Genomic DNA, 20,645 nt, shown 5'->3' on the forward strand with positions numbered 1-20,645 from the left:
TCGCATCCTCTAAGTGCTGCCGCTGCTCCGAAAAAGGAACCAGGAAGAGCAGTGAGCCATAAACAAATTCTTTATTTCAAAACAAATGATTACTGTCAGCAGTAATCACATGCAAACAATAAACTAGCACTGAATTCCTCGCAGCAGTCAGCCCAGACCTCTCTACTTTTCTCTGCTTCCTTTCTCTCCGCCCCTCGACTCCCTCATCCAATTACAAACCACAATCGCTTAACTTCTTGATCTGGCAGAAATTCGGGAATTAAAAAACTCTGTTGTTAACTCTGCTGTTAAAAAACTCATGAACAGTCTGCTCAAGGAAACCGTAGGCTTGCAACAATAGTCATCGACTATCTCACGCCCCGCACTTTGAGAATTCTCTGCTCTACACACATACTCCAAAGAAAGCAGAGTGGACCTTGGATTGTCTCCTTGAATCAGCAGTGAACCAAAAGCAAAAATGATGACAACATATTGACTGCTCCTTTGTCTGTCTACTAGCTGTTTTTTGGAGTACATGCAGTCCATGATGTGGCATGTCCAGGATGAAGTGCAGCATTTGGGTTTTGGACGGTTGGATGTGCTATAATATATTCCGTGCTCACAGTAACAATGGGCACTTTGCTGTGTCTTGAAGCAGTGAACTGAAAAATAAAAAGTGCGCTACAACTTTGCTCAACTCTTGTTTTCTTTTAGCAAATAGAGTAAACTGAATTGGTGTGCTGATAAAAGGGAATAACTCAATATATTGGTGTAATGTGAATATTTAGTGACTTGTTAAGGTCATATATCTGAAAACAGACACATTACTTTGGACTGCGTACCATGGTGGGGGGAAAAGGGTCACCTGAACTTTCTTACATTAACACAATCGAGTGTTGCCAGGGTTTTTGAAATTTGACAAACAGGCTACACTCGAAGAGCAGCAATGCAGTCAAATGTGGGCCTTAGCACATTACGCCATCAGCATATTGCCAACAAGTAGTAATGTTTACATATTTGACATACCGGAATAGCATTAACACCGCTGGACCCAAGCTGCCTGCTTGGAAGTTAGCTGTCAGTCTGAGCGCTTCTTGCTGAGGACAGGAAACCAGAGGCCTCTGCTATGTCTCCATTCAGTTGGCCAAACTGCCTCTCACTCTCTGAGGATGATTTAATTGCGAGGGTGGGTGACAGAGAGGTTCAGGCCCAGGGGTCATTGGGTCAACCTGATTTTCTCACCCTGGCTTCCTAGGCCCGTGGAGATGGGGGTCAGTGTGTCAAATTAAATCTCATTCCCGGAGTTCTCTCCCTGCTGTCATGTATATTCATCGCAGCTCCAGGTGCCTACCACTTCTGGAAAATCAAAAAAAAAAAAAAAAAAAAAAAGGTTAACTGCTAAAATAAATAATAAAAAATGCCCCCATGCTAAAACCATTGACCTTGAGGAATAAGCCTGTCAGCATGTACTCTTTTTTTTCCCTCCTCCTATGAATGTCCAAACTAAATTTGAAAAAAGAATGGTGTTCTAGCTTGATTTTAAATTGTTTTGTTTTGTTTTTATGAGGGATACCAATGTGTTATTCAGATTCGCGGCTTAAAAATAAAAATCCATTTGGACTCTTAAACGTCCTTGCAGACAGAAATTGAAAGGTGAATCAATTTCATGCCTTTCTAAAATAGAACTTGCCGCCCTTGATAATGAATGCAGATTGCATCTGCGTAAATTATTGCACGGCTCTGTTCATTTGCTTTATGTTCTCCGTTTTAGATGGATATGTGCACCTGTGCGGCAGGGCACCTGCACTTGGCTTATTAAAGGCTATATATTAAAACGCGGGCACACAAGATGGCTCCATTTAGCTTTTATTTCACAAATTCAGAGTAAGCCTAACCCCGGTTCAAAGGCCAACTTCAGGGTGACACTTAGCATAATTGCATAAGTGTCTTAACTGTTTCGCCTCCAGCTCAATGTGGCCATTTATTATAAATGTTCTGGCTGGAATTCCCTTAACTCATTCTGCGATGACACATTATTCCACAGCTACGCGTGTGTTTTTAACAAGTCTGCATATATTGATTAATGATACTGAGGGAATACCAACATCTTGAACCTGTGGTATTAATCAAACAGTGTGGAACAAAATACATATATAAATATGCAGGATCACAAATGGGACCGTACTAATTTAAATCTATGAATAAATGCCATTGTACCATGAATTACGAACACTAAATATTTTGACAGTCACAATAGGTGGGATTAATATTTCAGTATGTGGAATAGGTGCTAATTAGCAGGTGTGCCGCACATTACTGCAGATACCTTCATGCTGTCAAATCTATTATTCTGTTTTACTTCCTTCCTCAAGCTAAGTACAAGCGTTTCATATTCTATTGCCTGTCTGCCCAAAGGAGCGCAGCTCCTCTTACTGCTCCCTTTCTCATTTTCCTTCCTCTCTTCCTTCTCCTTTTGTCCGGATCAAAATTCATGCTGAGTAGAGGCATACGTGTGCTCACTTTGTTTTAATCTGATTCCATCTGGTCCTACTAGCAATATTTCAGATCCCTAATATCATTCCACTGGTACTGCTGTGACCCGGATTAGCTGTCTTAATGACCGGCAACACTTCTCACATACTCACTGTTCCTGAACATCTGAGTTAACACTCGTTCCTCCATGTCTTGACACTTTCTTTCCTGTAAGCAAAACTTGGATGAGCTTCTCTAGACAGCAGTTGGGATCTAAATGAGCACATTTGTAAGAATTCCTGTGAAAAACTGATTTCTCCACTGTAGCCTATAACTCGGCGCACAAAGCAACGCTACAGGCTCGGCTCGCACGGTGAGTAAGAACCCTTGATGTTATTTCCTTGGTTGTTTTTACAAGCAAGGCCACCCGATGCCAAAGACACAATTTTAGACCATTTACGCACCTCATCACAAGGTGTCACATGCCTGCTACCTCAAACTGAGTGGGGATGGGCAGGGGAGGTTGGGGTTGACATCTGCAGGCAGGGTGATGGTGATATCAGATGCCCCAGTCGGGGCGGATCTGTCTAGAAAGGCCCCAGGCGATGTGGTCTGATAAGCCACCGGTCCTGGAGTCAGGCGCAGGTAGGACAAACTCAATTAGCTTCTAAAATACCTCCTCTGAGCCTTGCTCGGCCTCTCGAGCAGAGTCAAAAACCTACTGGCAGCCGCGCATCCTGACCTCCCTTCGAAGGGCTATGGCCACCTTTTACCGCTTCAACACACAGCCAGGGACTCATAGGAAAAGCAATGACTGAAGGAGGGTGAGGGAGAAGCTTCCAGCCAGAAAAAGTCAAATTAAGATTTGCAGAGTGTGTGTCCACATGAGGGCAAACAGACAAGGGAAAGCACCAGGGTCCCAGAAGGACTTGGAGCAGCCCTTGGGATTCAAATGTACAATCATCTGATACATAAACTATCCTTTTTATCTAACTGGTCCCACATTAATGACCATCATGGGAATATGGGGGAAATGTAGTCCTGGGGTAAGTGCTTTTCACTGTTGTTTGAATAGGCTTTTGTGCTCGGTGATTAAAATGTGTGTTTTTGCGGCAGACAAAATATGAAAGATGGAATCCCAGTGGGGTAAAGTGGTATGCTGTTGGAGCGCTCCTTGGGGATATATTTCGATCTATAAAGATGATGTTTCAGATTCTCAATCCTCAATCTGTCTTTAGCCTAAAAGTGCATGTGTGCGTGTGTTTGGGGCGCTCCCATCAGAAATGACAAAAAAAAGTTGAGGTGAAAGAAGCTCCTGGAAAAGAGAGAAAAAAACGTAAGTGATATGTGACTAGTGTGTTTGTGGTAGTAAAGCAGATTGAGGGCCCCGATCAATAGACCATAGGCTGGGGGGCTAGTGCTGGGTTCCCATTGAGAGGGACCATGCTCTCTGTGGCCTCGACAATTAAGTCTCTCAATCTCCAGCACAGGATTATATTTAGCTTCTCCACAGCAATGCTGCTATCATCTTTATAAAGCGATGAGCTCACTCCACTACGACAACTTGAGCCCCGCGCTCCGGCGGCACCATATGATAGCCCAGACCAAGAAATACTGTAGATCACATCTATTGATCCCAGCCTCCCCCCACCTCTTGCTCCTTCCTGTTGTGGAGATGCTGCTGGCATATAGACTCTGCTTTTTGTCTGACGTAAATCGTCTGGGCCGCACAGGGCAGATCTGGTTCTTATAAGGGGTTGAGTTCAGGATGTTGATGGGAGCAAATGACTTGTGATAGAGAGATATTGTCCGTGGCGGGATGCGAGAGGCGGGGCCTGGCAATGGACTAAACTTTGGATTTTATGGAGCAAAAAAAAAAAAAAAGTACAATCTTCTCCAGAACCCCAGCGGAGGACTTCCCTGCAGAATTGAACGGCTCATCATGCTGTATGGAAAAAAGAAACTCATGATAAGTCTAGCCCTCAACGCAGTACATTTGGGATTAAATGTCTAATTGTGTCTTTTCATTGGAAAAGATTAGTTCCCATTACATCTGTTCTGTGACATTGTCATGGTATAATTTGACAACATGAAATTACAATAGCCCATGAAATATAAAAAAGTAATTATCGTTCTACTTTTTGACTACTGGTACGTTTTGACAGTCGAATATTTTGTGCATTAAATATTGTTTTAGAACTACTCATGATACGTCGGATTGTTCACACACGTAGCATTTTGTGATATAATGCGATAAGTGGAGTGTTTCATCATCCACTCACAATTCACATTTGCAGCAAGTTAGTCAATTTGAGTATTTGAAATAATAATAATAGCTATTTGTCATCCAAAAATGTCGTAGGAAATTATGCAGTTTAACTTCGGCCCAATCATTCACATCCGAAAAAGTGGCATCGGGCTACTGATGTACTTACAGAGGCTGTGATACATTGATTTATGTAATGTCTTTACTCTACACTTCCAAAAAAAATTGTTTGCGACACAAAGAGAGAAAAAAATAAGTTTTGTCAGAGAAGCATGTGTTATCCGTGAATATGTTTGGATGGGTGCAAACAGAAATATTATTATAAAAGGTTTAAGGCTATTTAAGTCCAGTGTAGCTCGCAGGTCGAAGACACAGTGAGTGTGCGTACAGGGGGGGACGGAGGCATAGCGCCATGCATGAAATTGCTTCATTAATCTTCTTCTGATAGGCTCTTCTTGTTTAGGAGTCAACTCTACCTGCTTGAAACAAAAAGCCTACCCTGCCAATCAAAAGAGAAGACAAACACAAACAGACCAAAAAAAAAGGCCTTATGCACACCAAATGATTACATGTCCAGAAATTTTTAAAAACATAATTCACATGTATATATTTGTATAGGTCAGAGTCAGTGTAGGAAGCCTATCACAGGTGCTCAATGTCTAGAAATGACACCAGCATCAAGTCAGACTTCAAATTCAAATGACTGTGAATTAATTGATGCTATGACGATGTTTGCCTCTGTGGCAGACACCGCCATAGCAATGGCCTTTTTACAAGCTCATCTCCACCAGCTGCCACATATTTCCCATAAATAGTGCTGGTAGTAAAAAGGCGGGAGGGCCTTACTGATTTATATGATCGGGTCCGCCACCACGCCATTCAGAAATAATTAAACTTTGGGGATATTTCATGAATTAATGTGTCTCCTTCAGGGGGCAATCTAAACATACATATCAGCCTTGTACCGTGTCTGGTGCTTGCGGACGCTTGGCAAGGGGGTGTCGGGGGTGGGTGGCAGTGGAGGGAGGGGGGGGGGGGTTTCTCTGCCTCCGAGGGGCAGGTTCAACAACCAACCACTCAAAGTTACTATTTGATTGCACTTAGCACTGTCGTGGCGCTATCCTAAGGAGGTGTTTTAACTCAAGCATATTTTGTGACTGGCATCCAAATGGGCCAGCAACCACACACTTATGAATGAAAAAGCAAAACTGTGGAAAAAGAAAAAAAAAAGAAATAGGCCTATTTAACTACATCACCACATTTAACTTTGCTATGATTTACATTTTTTGTTCATTTTTTGGTTTTATTTTAATGACTTAAACAGTTCCTGAAGTGATGCTCGAAATGTTTTCGCCACACTATGAAAGTATGTGTCAACGCAAACACAAGGCGGTCGTTTGCTCACAGCTTTCCAAAGAACATCATGGGGGGAAAAAAAATCCTTCGCGTCAAAGTTATAGTGGGGGCAAGGCTGGTCCGGCATACACAGAGGAGACTTGCTGAAGCTGTCAGTAGGAATGGGAGCTGCTGCTGTGAGGGACGGTTTCAATATTGATTTCATAAATAAACAAAGCTAACCATCGATCCTAATGTTATTTTGCATTTCAATTACTGCTCAGAAACATAACCTTCAAACAACGGGACGCTCAATACCAATAGCCTTCACTGATAAACACCCATATAGTTATCCCCTTACATCACTTTTTCAACCAAGTGGGACCGAGTGGGCCTTTTGTAGTCGGTGAAACTTTGCAAATCAAGTTGAGTTTTTTTTCCCCCTCGACATTTCCACATTTTAAAATTCACAGTTTTTTTCTTGAATTATTTTGGGAAATTTATATGAGCAATGTGGGGCGAGGTGTGTGTTTGTGTGCATGCAAAAATTGGGTCTGCAAATGAAGAGGAGCCCTTCACTGTTGGAGCAACAGGAAGAAGTGCTGACGCGCTGTGTCGGTGATAGCACTCGGCTGCCACAAGGGCATAAGAGCCCAACGTAGGCTAGCATTATCCTTCTAGACTAATGGACCTGGTTATTTTTAAACAGATTCTCGCACTGCGGCGGAGGTCTCCAATGTTACCCTGGGAGAGAAATTAGTCGGGGCACGTGTGATGATGCTCGATAGTTTTGGTACATAAGCAAAGGTGGCATTATGATAGCTAATCACAAGCTAAGGGTCCACATTAGAGGTTTATTTGAAAGGAATGTCTAAAAAGTATGAAAATCTACATTTTCAATCAAGTTTTGTTTCTGTGTAAACATACCTGTGTATGGTTATTTTGTGCTGACATAAAAAGAAAGCATAGTGGGCATGGAGTGTTAATAAACTCTGCATCCCCATTTGGCCTGGGGACTGAATCCCCCCCCCCCCACCCCCCCACCCCTTCATCTCAATCTGAGTGACACATTTACAGTGAAAGTAATGATACTAGATACCAGAAATGAGAAGGCTCCAGCGTGGCCAGTGGACTCAGGAATCTCTCTAATGAATTGGACAACAAAGCCCTGTTGGTACAAGGAAGAAGTATTTAGAATGGGGTGACAAACTGAATTTATAGACATCACAGACGCCACAATGCCACCTAAATGCAGGCGGCACGGGAGAAGACGGGCTGGTCAGCTTCGGGCGGTTACAGAGGCTCGCGTCGCCTAGCGGGGTGGCCGTTCTCAGCCAGGAACCTCTTCTTGTAATGTATTCTGAAACCAAATTATCGTAAACTGATCCCATCTGGATAGTGTCTGTGCGCGGCTGCTCTGGTTACCCACCATTGCCTCTACCCTGCGATAGCATCTCCATGAAGACAGCAGAAATCTGATTAGCCAACAACAATGAAACACTTGGTCAAAGAGCAAAGAGCTTTTAACTTAAGATACACTAATGTAATTCCCTTTCCTTGTTTTCTGAAACCTAATAACAATCTATCGGATGGACTGTCGAATGGGTGTTGCAGGCTACAATGCAGCACAAACTGGGAATCATGTCAAATAAATTTAAATCTAATCCATCAAAGTGTGCTAACTTCTTTCTGTTTCTCTCGAAAAAATACATGAAAAAGGTCTCATTTAATGAAGGGCAAGGGTGGATAGCGCAGTTAACTGTTTGAAGCCATGGTAATGCTGAGCTAAAAGGAAAGCCAGGGCGTTGATGGAACATTTCAGACCACAGAGAAGTCACATGCTGACTGGCTAAAAGCACCACCAGCAACGTTCGAATATTAGCAGAAAGTAAATACTTGACTCAGTCGCAACTTCAGAAAAAATAAAAATGCTCCGGCGTGGAATAAATACATACATTTGTAGACAGTCATTCAACTTCATAAATTCAATTCATAAATTGAAGGTGCTCTTATTTCAAAATTACAGTCTGCTGTCTGCTGACTGTTTGGACACTGGCGAGGTCCACGGGTCTGTCTACAGAGTCATGCTATGGTGATTTTATAATGGTAGTGTGTTATCGACACAGAATCAATCCTGTGCATCTGACTAATCCTCTCATACAATCATCCAAGCCCCGTTCAGCATTAAGTGTGTGTGTGATTTAAACGCCAATTAACATTGAAGAGAAGGGGGCTGCTTCTTAACTTAAACAATTTAAAACGTCACACACATATACACACACACACCAAAAAAAAATTATAATAAAAATGACAGGAGAAAAAAAATGTGTTTTCGGTATGAAAAGGCTAGAATGATTTTTCTCTCTAGTTTGCCATGTGTATTGGTGGGGGTGTGCATCCAATCATATATTTAGATGACATATTTCCCAATATTTCTACAGTACATTATGCCTGTTCATTATTCAGATTTTCCCTGTGACATATGAAAATGTAAGTCGATGTAAGGGTAAAAAAAATATGACATAAAGAAAATCTGTAAATTTGTTCACACTTAGTTGTACTTGAAAAGGCTTTTATTCTTTTAGTCTCTTTTGAAATAATATCTGTGGAGGTAAGAAAGTTGAATTGAACGAAAGTGAAAAACACTTACTAAATATTGTTTTAAATATCTACGGAACATGAAATGTGCTGTTCTTTCTAATGTATGGCATGTTGAATTTGTCTTGGAAATGAAAATGTTTTACAAATAGAATGACTGGATTCTTACTCCCACTTCAGAGAAAATTGTTGAGACACAAAATTTTCACGTACACGATTCACTAAACAAGTGAGCACAGTTAGGCACACTAAGTAAGAGAAGTCTGAAAAGATGCTTTGCGATAATACCCGTTTTTATTGTTTTGTGAAACTTATATTCATGCCTTCAAGTATTACGACTGGTGTGTTTCAGACACGATGATTTTATAAATATTTGGACGGTTTTATAATACAAGAAAAATTCAAATGCATTCAAGGAACAAAGATAATTGGTCACAATTTTAATCGTGGTACAAGTTAAAGAAGGTGCAGAAAATGTCGGCTTTATAAAAGAAAAGCAAGTCCACAGATCTTCAAATTTCTTTTAATTTATCTTAAAGACATGTCCAGTCTTTCGAAATGTGCAAATTAACAACATAAAATGTGCTGAATTAGGCAGCAATTAATGCTCGTGTCTCAAAACATTTATTGGTGTAGTTAAAATAAGGGCACAATTATCTCTGAAATCAAGTGCAAATTATATTTAATTAATAATGCTTTTCGATGTCTGACTGGATTTAATTGTATATTTGGAGTAAATGAACAACCCTTGAAGAAATATTTACCTCTAAGGCTTCTCACTATCTTGCTGTTGTCTATTTGGAATTGTAGAATTCAAACTTGGTTGAGGGTACGTGAATTTTTTTTAATTTTGGCTTGAGTACTGAGCATTTATTTATAAGAAAATAAAAATTTGAGAAAAAGTACATCTATAATTTACACATTTGCAAATTGTGAGATTGGTGCAGCGATGTCAAATGAGGTGGGTCAGACAGAGTATTGAGCAGAAGTGGCAGCTTGTTTTGCGTGTTGCTGCTGGGACAGAGAAGCCAGCTACCGTTTCTGTTCTTTTGTTTATTTAATCCTACAATTTATCTTCTCCACTTCTTTATACATTTACTCTGATCCCAAAACCTCAAGTATTGTTCTCACATTTATTTATGAACACACAGTCAAACTCACACCCTGAAGTAATTAAAAAGCTATGACGCTTTCACTTAGGAAACGGAAGATGTGATCCACACTCGGAATTGAACATGTCGAGGCTGTCATAAAAGATGTGCTCAAGCGGTGAAGCGACACACACAGGCTCACACATAGAGTTTCTCTTGCCCTGTCGTTCGATTTAAAAAAAGTCACCTAAACTCCATCCTGCATGATTGATACTAGGAGATATATAAACAGGAAAAGTTTATGTGCTAAAAAAGTGGGATTGACAGAAAAGTGCAAGCAAAGTGAAACTTAAACATATGATGAACCGAAACGCAATAAAGATCACAGGGAGATGTTAAAATGAAAAAGTGAAGGAAAGGAAAGAAGGGAAAAAAAGAGTGCACCTACTGGTTATGATAGCTGATAGGGTCTGGGAGACAAAGTTCTGAAATGTCCATCAGTCCAGTTTTAGCATTCCAGGAATGAGAGGAAGAGGAAAGAGGAAAGAATTGAGAGCCGCTTCTTCCCCCAAATGACAGCGGAGCACCCTCAGAGACGTTGCTGCCGAAAACCCCCTCCAGCAGCGCTTCCCCCAGCCTGCACAGGTATGTTGGACTCTGATGGACTGAGTGGCTGCGCGCATGTGGAAGGGGACATGTGTGTTGTGTATGTGTTTTATGTCTAGATGTGTGGCAAGAAGACTGCGTCTCTGATTGTAGGAGAGTGCATGTGTGTTGAGGGCAGGGAAGGAGGCAGGGGGCAGAGAAAAAGAGAGAGAGAGAGAGAGAGAGAGAGAGAGAGCAAGAGAGACGCGCAGGCAGTGGCGGGATAAGGACTGAGATGGAGAGCGCAGGAGAGCGCCAGCGAGAGGAATGACTCTTTCCACAGCCGGGATAGGGCTCTTTAAGACTCAAGGGCTTGATGAATATGGAACAGCTGCTGTTGGCTGGCTCAGAGGGGGAGGACTTAAAGTGACAGAGGGGCCGGCACAACACTGGGGAGGTGGGATCCAAAATGCTCACACGCTCTCTCCATGCTATGCATGGACACAACACACGCATAACAAGCGATCACAACACAACAGACACAAGTAACATTTCAAGCTGTATTAAACTTCAAAAACATAACCGGGCAAGATGACGACCTGATTGTTCTGACACTTCTACCTTGCTCAAACATCAACGGCACAAAGCCAAACATTAAAAAAAAAAAAAAAAAACTGTACACTGGACCTTGATGTATCCCTACCTTCTGCATATGCATGCATTTTCATTGGGCGCTCAGAAAATTAAGACCATGGTGACGAATCACTTGGGTTTTTTTTTTCCCCAACCAGAGTCACACTCAAATTTCATATTCCCCGATTGAGTGTATAACTCAGCAGAGCTTTGTGCCTAGTTTTTGCCTATTCCTTCAAAAACAACAGCAACTTTATCAAAACCAGGGTCACCTACCGAGTTACTTTTTGGGCACTGATTAATGCGAAGGACTCCCAGTTTAATACAAACTTCTGAAATACAGTGGAATCTGGCTTTCCATACCACCTGGCTTACAAAAATTGTTTCCTTTAAAGAAAAATGACCTCGAGTTACATGCTATTTTCGGATGAAGAACAAACAATCTTGGCATGGCCGCAAAAGGCTGAGAAGTTCTTGCTTTTCCTTGTGCCATGTAAACGTCATTGGCTCTCTGCCTCAGGTGCCTTTGTTTTTTGGGGTTTTTTGCCTTTACTGGCCATGACATTTCTCAATGCAATGCAAAAGCTGTGCTGCATTGCTGGAGGTGGTAGCTTCTTGGGGCGAGCAGTCACCACAGTGAACGTTGACATCACTGTACCCAAAAAAAGTTTACGACACAGCACAGTGATTTGCTAGCGAACACACTGTTATTTTTAATCGGTATAAATTGTGGTTTCTCCTAATACTATATTGTACAGAATTTCATTTTTAACCACTCAACTATTAAAATGAGGGGATCAATCTAATCTAAAATGAATACATTTCTACAAGCACTTCGATTTTCAAATGTTCCCTTGTTCAAGGATATCACAAAGTCTCCGAATATTGGAACAGGGCCTCAAGCTACTCATGTGGTCCTTCATCGCTACCTGGTGCCCCTTGCTCTACAGAATAAAAACCTCAGGCCAAAGTTTTTAATGGAAATGTCGAAACAGTTGAAAAGACCTTTCAAGAAGCTCAAATGACAGTTCAGAACATTAGTTAGCAGTGAACTTGACATTTACAGGAAAAAGAAAGCCGCCCTAAGCAAGTTTAAAAGCCAAATGAGGGCCGTGTAGCACATGATAAACTGTGACGTAGACTAAGCCACTGAATGGAGGCTAAGGCTACACCAACACAGTCGAGTGCATTTGCAGCACTTCAGTTTGGAAAAGTAGTAGCTTTCAAACCACCGAGGACAGTTAATGTATTTATCGAGCTGTGTCGCTGGCTCCATTTGCGGTTGTTACATGTGAGAGAGCATTGTGAACCTTTCGACACCTGCGAGAGATGATCTCAAGTCATAACTCATGGTGTGGAGTCCCATCATCTTCTAAAGCAGCGGAAAATCCAGCTCTGCTCCTCTAACCCCGGCTTTAGAAGCGCCAGTGTTTCCGTGTTGATCGAGCTCAATAAGAATGCAGAGAATGCAGATAGCGTTTCACAGTCAGCGAGTGTCCGCCGTGTTACTGTATCCTCATGTTGTCAGGGCAGAGCCTATGGTATCTTTTGGGGAAAACGGGTAGCAGCAACTCGGCAAAAAGCCCTTCTGAGCATGACTGCCACCAGTTGTGCGAAGTTGGTCTCAACACAGGTGGCAGCACCTTGAAGATAGAGATAGGTTAGAGAGAAGGCAAACGGCTGCATGAAGCGCTTGGGCTGGATGCAGAGCGGGAACAGTGTAACCCCCTGGAGAGGAGTCCTATTCCATTCATTGGCTCACGTTTCTAGAATCAATGCAAAAACATCACGCAATCCCTATTGATCATCACCGGCCTATTGATGCGCAACAGTAGTGTCTCCACAGCGGCACATATTTCACAGCATCTGTTCCACCTTTTTTGGGACAAAAAAAAAACAACAACAACAAATGACTCAATAAATTCAATCCAATTAAGACTGTTGCCAAATCCAGCACCTGGCAGCCTAATTCCTGGGATAGGAATAAACACACTGTCAGAGTTGTAAGACCCCAATAAGACACCACACTACAGACTGGGATGGAAATAAAACGGGGGGCGCAAAGCAGATGCTGCCATGCCTCCCAGTCAGGCTTGTTGTTTTATGTTGGGTTTTAAGTCGAACAACCCCGGATGAGCCCGAGGGGAATCAGAAGAAGTGGTGATATCGTCGTGATACAACGCACAACGGTATTATACTGGTATCTAACCTGAATACTGACTTTCACCTTGGTGACTGCCTACATGAAACAAATCTCATATCTGCATGTTTTCATGTGGCTTGCCAAAGCTTTTAAGTGACATCCTGACATGTGTCGCACCGTGTGAGCTATGAAAGCCCCGCTGAAAGCTGCTATCGCGCCTCCTTATCAGCTCTGTTATGAAAAATCACAGCATGTGACAGTTGATTTGACAGAAAAGGATCTGATAGAAATAAAGAATAGAGCCACGTGAGACCGGCACTCGATCACACACCATGAAAAGTTAAAGCAGTAACAGGAGAAGTACAGCGGCTGATTATGTAATCTGCTGGAATCGTTACAAGCTTAAACTGAAAATAAGTGTTTCTTTTGTCAGAGTGTATATCTATTCGACCGGTGTTTATTCCGTATGTGCGGCCTGCTATGTAAAAAGCGACACACTGAGAAAACATGGAACCAAGTGTTCAACAATTTATGTGACATCTCAACATCTAAAATAAAGAAATACAAGGCCAATCAGGTGTACTGCTAAGGTTTGCTGGTGGAATACATACTGGATCTATCCGGCAGTTATACTTATTTTTATTACATCCTAACCTCCATTGAAAAATGTAGAATACTAAATTGCAAATCATATATTTAGTCAATTGGATGGCATCAAAAGTAAGATTTTTTATTTTTTTTAATCAGAATGTAACTCAAACCTATCTGTGTTGAATCCTTCTGTGCACTGGGGTTAAAAGATGAGTGCAAAGTTAGTTCACCAACTTATGTGACATCGCTCAAGTAAAGATGACTTCAGGCGGTACTTTTAACACTTCAAGGAAATATGTGGTAATTCTGATCCGGTGTATTGCTGATGGAAAACATGCAGTGAAAATGTTGTAATATTCATGACTTTTTAACATCCACTGAAAAGTACAGACAACTAAATTGCAATTGATCTCTATAATTAACTGTCTCGGTGACAATACATTACTATAATTTTATACGTGTATAAAATTGTGTGTGTGTGTGTGTGTGCGCGCGCGTGCGCGCGCGCATGTGCGTGTGTACAATTTGGACAGCGGGCTCACAAGACAGGCCTACCTAAATAGCTCAAGGTACGTCGTTTAAAGACAAGGAAATCAATGAAACAACTGAGGATAAAAGTAAAGAGCGTGAGAAGACAGACAATACTGACAATCCTGAAAGTGAGAAAAGACTGCGAAATGTCGACTCATCAACGTACAAGTACCTTTCTAGGACATGCCACTGTCCCAGGCGACAAGCGTCATGTCAAGGAAGTGATGTCTGTCGGGTCTCTATGCCTCTGGAGGTACAGACGTGGTGGCACGCAGGATGTTTCGCTGGGTGGTATGATGCCTTTGTGAATCCTGGACGCCCCGTTCAGCTGTCACACACCGGCGCCTCAATGGCAACTCCGCCTCCGGCGCGCGCTTAGCCCTTAAAACAAACTCCTCCACTGGCAAACGAGTCGCGCCAGTCAGGTGCACCAGAAAAGGTGTCACAGCAGGTTAAATGACGCCAGTGTTCCGTTATTCGCGTAAGGTCATATTGAAATGTTTTAGAATATTTGTGTATTGCCTGAATACGTGAAAAGGTCGGTACGGATTAAATACAAATCAGATACATGTTATTTTATTCACTTGTGCAGTTTAAGGTGAATTAATTATAAAAGTGTGTCCACTTCGTTGCTTGTTGAATGTAAAATGGTTTGTCTATTTAATTTGGGCAAAACATCTTTCGCAAATTAAAATCGTAATTGCCTTCTGATAAAAAAAAAAACAACTCAAATTTACATGATAGAAAGATAAGGGGAAAAACATAACATATTGAAAAAAAAGTGGAGGAATATTCATCAACACAAGATTAATGCAACTAATAGAAATTGCTACATTGTTTTCAGGACAGCTTTTACCAGCACAGATCCCACAGTTTGCACCTGTGTCCACCGCAGCTGTGAGCTCCGGCTTACACGAGCAGTAAATAGTGCTATCATCTCCACTAGAGGGAGGGCTCTCTCACAACAAAGCCACAGAGGGGCGACAGCAGAGGTGCCTTTTTTTTATTTATTTTCTCACAAAGAGTGTTATTCGTAAGGCAGATAAATGACAGCCAGATGAGTGCCAACATGCAGGCACACAATGGGCACTCAACTGCTCTGACTTGTGAACACAAAAAGCCTCTCCCTTTCAAACATGTGATTACTGTCCCTAATAGATTAATTCATGCTGAAAGATAGAAATGGACTGCAGACTATTGACGGAATCATTTCAGGGAGCAAATTAAGTGACATTAAAAGAATGATATTGCTACCCGTGAAAGTATCATTGATTTTTTTTTCGAATGCAATTAACTGTATTTGAAAATGGGACCTGGACATTGAGCTGTACACTGGGAGTACTGAAGATCACTCACTTCATTTGAGAGAGATATAAAGACCAAATTATCCTATCAAGGAGAAAATCTATAAATGTAATGGTGCAGCACTTTAGCGCCAAGGAACGGCAAAGGGGCCTTGTTCTATTTCCTCTGTTTTGGAGTCTTCATTACTGTGGTTACACAAAAACACGGTGGATTACGTTAACCCACTTGAATTTATAAAAACACTTCTCTTATTTTTTACAGGCATTAAATCAAATAGGAAATGTATTTAGACGAAGAGCTTTGTTCTGATAAAAGAGCAATTAATAGAATGACAAAATCCTGACATCCTACCCCATCTGCAGGCTCTATCCATGTTTCGGATCAAGCTGTCTGCAATATATTCAAAATGTGTGACACATTGCAGTTCCATTTCAAACCTTGATAAGCGCTATGCCTGAGTTTGTGTGGATTTACTCAGAGGACTCTGGATTCCTCTCACATTCCAAAATCATCCACGTTAAGAGAAGAATCTCAATTGTCTTAAGGTTTGACTGTAACTGTGAATGGTTGTTTTACTATATGAGCCCTGTAACTGACTGGTGACCAGTCTGTTTTGTGACACACCTCTCACCAAAGTCTTCTAGGATTAAGCTCCAGATGAATGGAAGTACGTCATGAATATTTTACATTTACATTTATTTTACAAGAAATCATTTGAATTGAACATATTGGCAAACACATTCAGACTGAGAAAATGAATTGTTTTAACAGGATAAAAATAATGTTTGTAAACTTTGCAGGTCTGCGTAAACACAATTCATTTTTCTCAGGGAAAGGGAAATAGTGTCTCGGAAAAGAGCATCTTATACTCAAACTGGATTTGACAATTTCACTTCCATTAAATAACTATGAATCTAAAAGTTGTACTGGGTTGTATTTGTATGTGGTTGTGTATGTGTGTGTGTGTGTGTTTGTGCTTGGCCTTTGTCAAAGTCATCCTCAATCAAACCGTGATTATCACTCTCTGCCAAATGCTCTGATGGCCCGACGCTTAACCAGTCAAGTGCTCTAAAAATACATTTTTGACACAAGTCAAGCTAAAGCACTTTCAAATTAGAAAGGATGAAGAAGCACACACTCAACACGATGTCTCTCTGGCGGACCCATCAGTTAGAAAGCAGACATATTGCACACTTAATCTGCAACCTGTCCTAAACTCAAGTCTCTTTAGCCACCCGATGGAAGAGTGTGTTGTTTGTTGGCTGCTTTGTAGTTGTAAGCAGACTTTTTGATGGATTGCAGCAGTTGCTAGTCCACTCAGCTCTGTAACTTAGTTACAATGTTGGTAATGCAGTGAAAGAAATCAGGGGGAAAAAGGAGCCATAGTAGAGCGATAGACATGAAACATATCAGTCAGAAGCACTCAGGTGATGTCCCATATTTGGAAGGACTCGGCATCCATCTCTGGTTTTCCAAAACAAACAAAAAAAAAATGCAGCGTAATTCAAACTCAATCATTTTTACTCGTGATTGTGACAAACTGAATCAGCAAGTTCGAACCGCCTCTGGTTCCCCAACTACTGTCAGCCAGCCTCAACCCAACCCAAATGTCATTTAGGAGACATCTTACTCCCTTTCCCTGCTCTTTGATGCTCCCCACATTGCCTTCCCTGCTCTCGCTTTGAATTCTACACACCACAGCCCTTAGATTTACTTGCTTAACAAATATGGACAGGGGGCTTAAGTGGTTTTTGAAATCTTCAAATGGACTTTGGACTGCCTACGTTGTGCTTGGTGGCGAGAGTATCCCCGTCTCTCTCCCCCTGTTTCAATCACATGCTGCATGTATCGGCTATCGTGCACGCGCGTGTCCGTGAGTGTGCGTGCGTGCGTGTGTGTGTGCGCGCGCGCGCACAGCCGCGCTTGGGTAGAGCGGCAGTCTGGAAATGAGATAAGGATGTCTGATTCATAGGATCTGACAGGAAATCTATATCCTGCAATGTTTATAATCCAGCCATTACTACACAGCCAAATGAAAGAACAATAATCCAATCAATTACTCCCATATTTACCCGAGGCCCATTCTCAGCTGAAAAGGCAAAGAGTGGCCGTGGAGGCTGTCAAACGGACAAGATGGGCGAGGGTGGCAAGGGGTGGGGCCGAGAGACGGGAGAGAGGGTGAAGGTGGGGCATCCTCTGGGGAGACATGTCGGCAGGAAGTGGGACAGTTCACCTGCATGCTTTCAGTGGGGTTAAAGGTCAGTCATTAGTCAACATTAAGGCCTCATTGATTAATGTGCTACGAGGAAGAATTTGAATATGTGAGGCAAGATGGTAAAAATTTCACTCTCACACACGTTTTGTTTCTTTGCCTTTCTTTCGGAAAGAAGAAGATGAGGTGTCATCCCACTCTCACTGATCCCGCGTTATCCGTTCATGGCAAGTCCTCCGAGGCAACTTCTCTCCATATAAGCATGGAGGAATTCTCGGGTGGCGGTTTACTTATCATAGAGTCTTTCATGACAGTATGAGCTGCTCTTCATTGTGCGCGAGGGGCGAGGTTTATCTTATTTGGAAAAGTGAGGGGGGCCTGCCCTTATCTGTCAATAAACAGTAATTAGATTTTGTGGCCGATAGCGTCGATTGGTTTCTAATCTAGCTGTCGCTCCAGACGTGTGTAATTAAAATCCCGATTGATAAAGGGGGTAAAAGCCCGCCCACGCTACCACTTTACCAGGCCCTACCCCCGACTCCTTGAAAGCACAAACAAGGGAGAGATATGAAAGAATGCCTGAGGAGAAAACTGCACTTCTTATTGATCCATTCTATCTGCCTTCCTATCAATGCCCTTTTTCCACAATGGAGGGTCCGGTACAAAGGTTGCCGACGTAAAACTTCATTGCTATTATATTATCCCTATAGTAAAACAAACCAAAAAAAGCTTTCAGGCAGTTATAAATATTTTTGTAAAAACATGGTATTAACCTGAACAGAATGATCACTGCCCTCTGCAGCTGCCATGGGCTATTGACAGTTCCATCGTTTTACATTTAAACACCGAGTACCTGAAGTAGTATTGTTTGTCAGTAGTCTCTGCATTTCCTCTTACCGTGAACCTTTGTTTTGTATACCAGAATCAGCAAAACAAATTGGATGAAATGTTAGTTAATCACAGTCCTTAGCGATTTTGTTGAATCATGGAGGAATGGCATCTGTACTGCACATCCTATTTTAGGAAGAGGAGTATACTTTTAAAATCGAAGTCCGGATCATTATCATGCACAGCATGCATTATCATTAAGCACCAAAGATTTTGACAAAACAAACAATTCTAGAGCAAATACTATTTTTATTCATATATATTCATACTAAATGGACTATTATAACACATTTCTCAAATTCACTTTCAAAAGTTTGTTTTTGAAACACTTGCTCTATAAATGTGCATCATTCACTAGAGTACGTTTTCATCAGGGGAGTGAACTTTGCCAACAGTCTTGATGATCCGGTCCAAACAGATAAACGAGCCAGGGAGCACAGCAGAGAGCTGTCAAAGTTCAGGAGTGGAAAAAAAAAGAGATATAGTGACACAGCAGGAGAGGTGATTGAGCAGTTTGACATCCGAATCACTCATTTAGTCTGAAATCATTTTTAAATGTTCCCAAAATGTTTATTATGAAGTTGTGCGCGGTAATGAGATTGCTCGGACTAAAACGTGTGTGGCACCTTGCAGGGTTTTTCAAAATGTGTAAGCCAAAAGCATCCCTCATGTGACCTTTCCTGTCTGACACTGGTCACCTGCTTTCACGTGTGACCACCGACCATCACCACTGAATGATGGCTGCCTTCTGTGCTTCATCCCCCTCTCTCACACAAGTGCACGTGCGCACACACCGTGTACCCGCGGTTGGAGCGGATAAACCAAGCTGAAGCAGTCATAGGCAGGAACATAATAAATCACACATTAGCCACCGCAGCTCATTGGGAGGTGTATGTTCGAGAAAAGCACTGGTCTAGTGGTTAATTTGGTTCTTAATGGAAGGCGAAATTTCCAAAGGAAAACTTTCATTGGGCGCAAATGACTTTCCTCAGTTTTCACTTTGGTAACACAAAGAGAGTGTGATTGATAAATGCTGGCAGTGCAGTGCCAGCCCATGCATGGCGTACCTCATTTAACGGATTTCTGTAATTTCCCCATAAACAATGATTAATAAATGGCAACCCGCGCAAGTGAAAAATAGACAATTCACTGAGATGTTGCTGAGAAAGCTTTTTAACTTCGAAATTGTAAATCAGACAGAGTACGTGTCTTCAGCATTCTTCTTTAGCATCATAAACCATTATTGTTTCATTGTACCTGCTACGGTCAGCGATCAAAATGATGTTGCTGTTTTGTTTTTTGTTTTTTTTTTAACCATTTTTTTCTTGAACATCGTGTAAATTGAGGTTTTGAAGGCATATTAGGTAATTTGATGAATATCATATAAAAACAAATAGAACATGTTTAATCGTCTTTGTTTTTAGGTCATACATGCTAAACACAAGACCGGCTTCGTCTTCTTAGTAACTGCAGTGCGCAGGGACTCATTTTCAGTCCTGAAGTTTCAGGGCTCGACGTGATTTACGACATTTTAATGAAGAGTTACAATTTTACCTTTATAAGTGTTTGAACCCAAAATAGCTTACCTTCCCTCTACTGATACTGAATTTGCAGGTGGTCAAAAATTATATTTGTTGTGCTTACAGCATCATGATCAATGTGTTAATTTGAACAAGCATGAAAACATGAATCGTAAAAAGAGGGAAAAAAGGACAAAAATGGACCAATAGGAAAGTGTACATACAGTAACATGGGATAAGGTAAACAGCACACATATTTGTACGTATCACAAATAACAAGGCAGATTTATCAAACACTGTAGCAAGATTAAGGCTGCTATCACTGCACTTCATGTCAGAGCTCTCATTTTGCAACTTATTCACACCAATTCTGGCGCCCTACTCATCGCACTGACGCTAACTTTACGACATCACCAGTAATCAGAGGAGGCTTTCCCATCATGCTTTGTTGCCGTCACAAGGATTACTTGACAGTATTTTAAGCGACTTTGATGTG

At 41.6% G+C, this 20,645-nt stretch overlaps 2 protein-coding genes across 5 annotated transcripts in view; both read right to left on the bottom strand.

The window, feature by feature from the left end:
• The window catches only part of esrrb (estrogen-related receptor beta), a 45,751-nt gene extending 31,209 nt beyond the window's left edge, over positions 1–14,542 (bottom strand). For 2 of the 4 annotated variants that reach the window (XM_086127126.1, XM_086127125.1), the window contains exons 1-2: positions 10,190–10,603; positions 7,152–7,220 (exon numbers count right to left, since the gene is read on the bottom strand). In XM_086127126.1, the coding sequence (XP_085983252.1) occupies positions 7,152–7,220; positions 10,190–10,239 (119 nt within the window). In that variant the 5' untranslated portion in view covers positions 10,240–10,603. Of the gene's footprint in view, positions 1–7,151; positions 7,221–10,189; positions 10,604–14,396 lie in introns of those variants that run through there. The other 2 variants (XM_086127128.1, XM_086127127.1) reach the window with 2 other exon arrangements.
• Positions 1–20,645, bottom strand: part of ift43 (intraflagellar transport 43 homolog (Chlamydomonas)) — a 294,545-nt gene that overhangs the window by 180,447 nt on the left and 93,453 nt on the right. The gene's annotated exons all lie outside the window — the stretch shown is intronic.

Source organism: Hippocampus guttulatus, chromosome 13, assembly GCF_054856545.1.
Source record: "Hippocampus guttulatus isolate MCC_2025c chromosome 13, RoL_Hgut_1.0, whole genome shotgun sequence".
NCBI classification, from domain to species: domain Eukaryota; kingdom Metazoa; phylum Chordata; class Actinopteri; order Syngnathiformes; family Syngnathidae; genus Hippocampus; species Hippocampus guttulatus.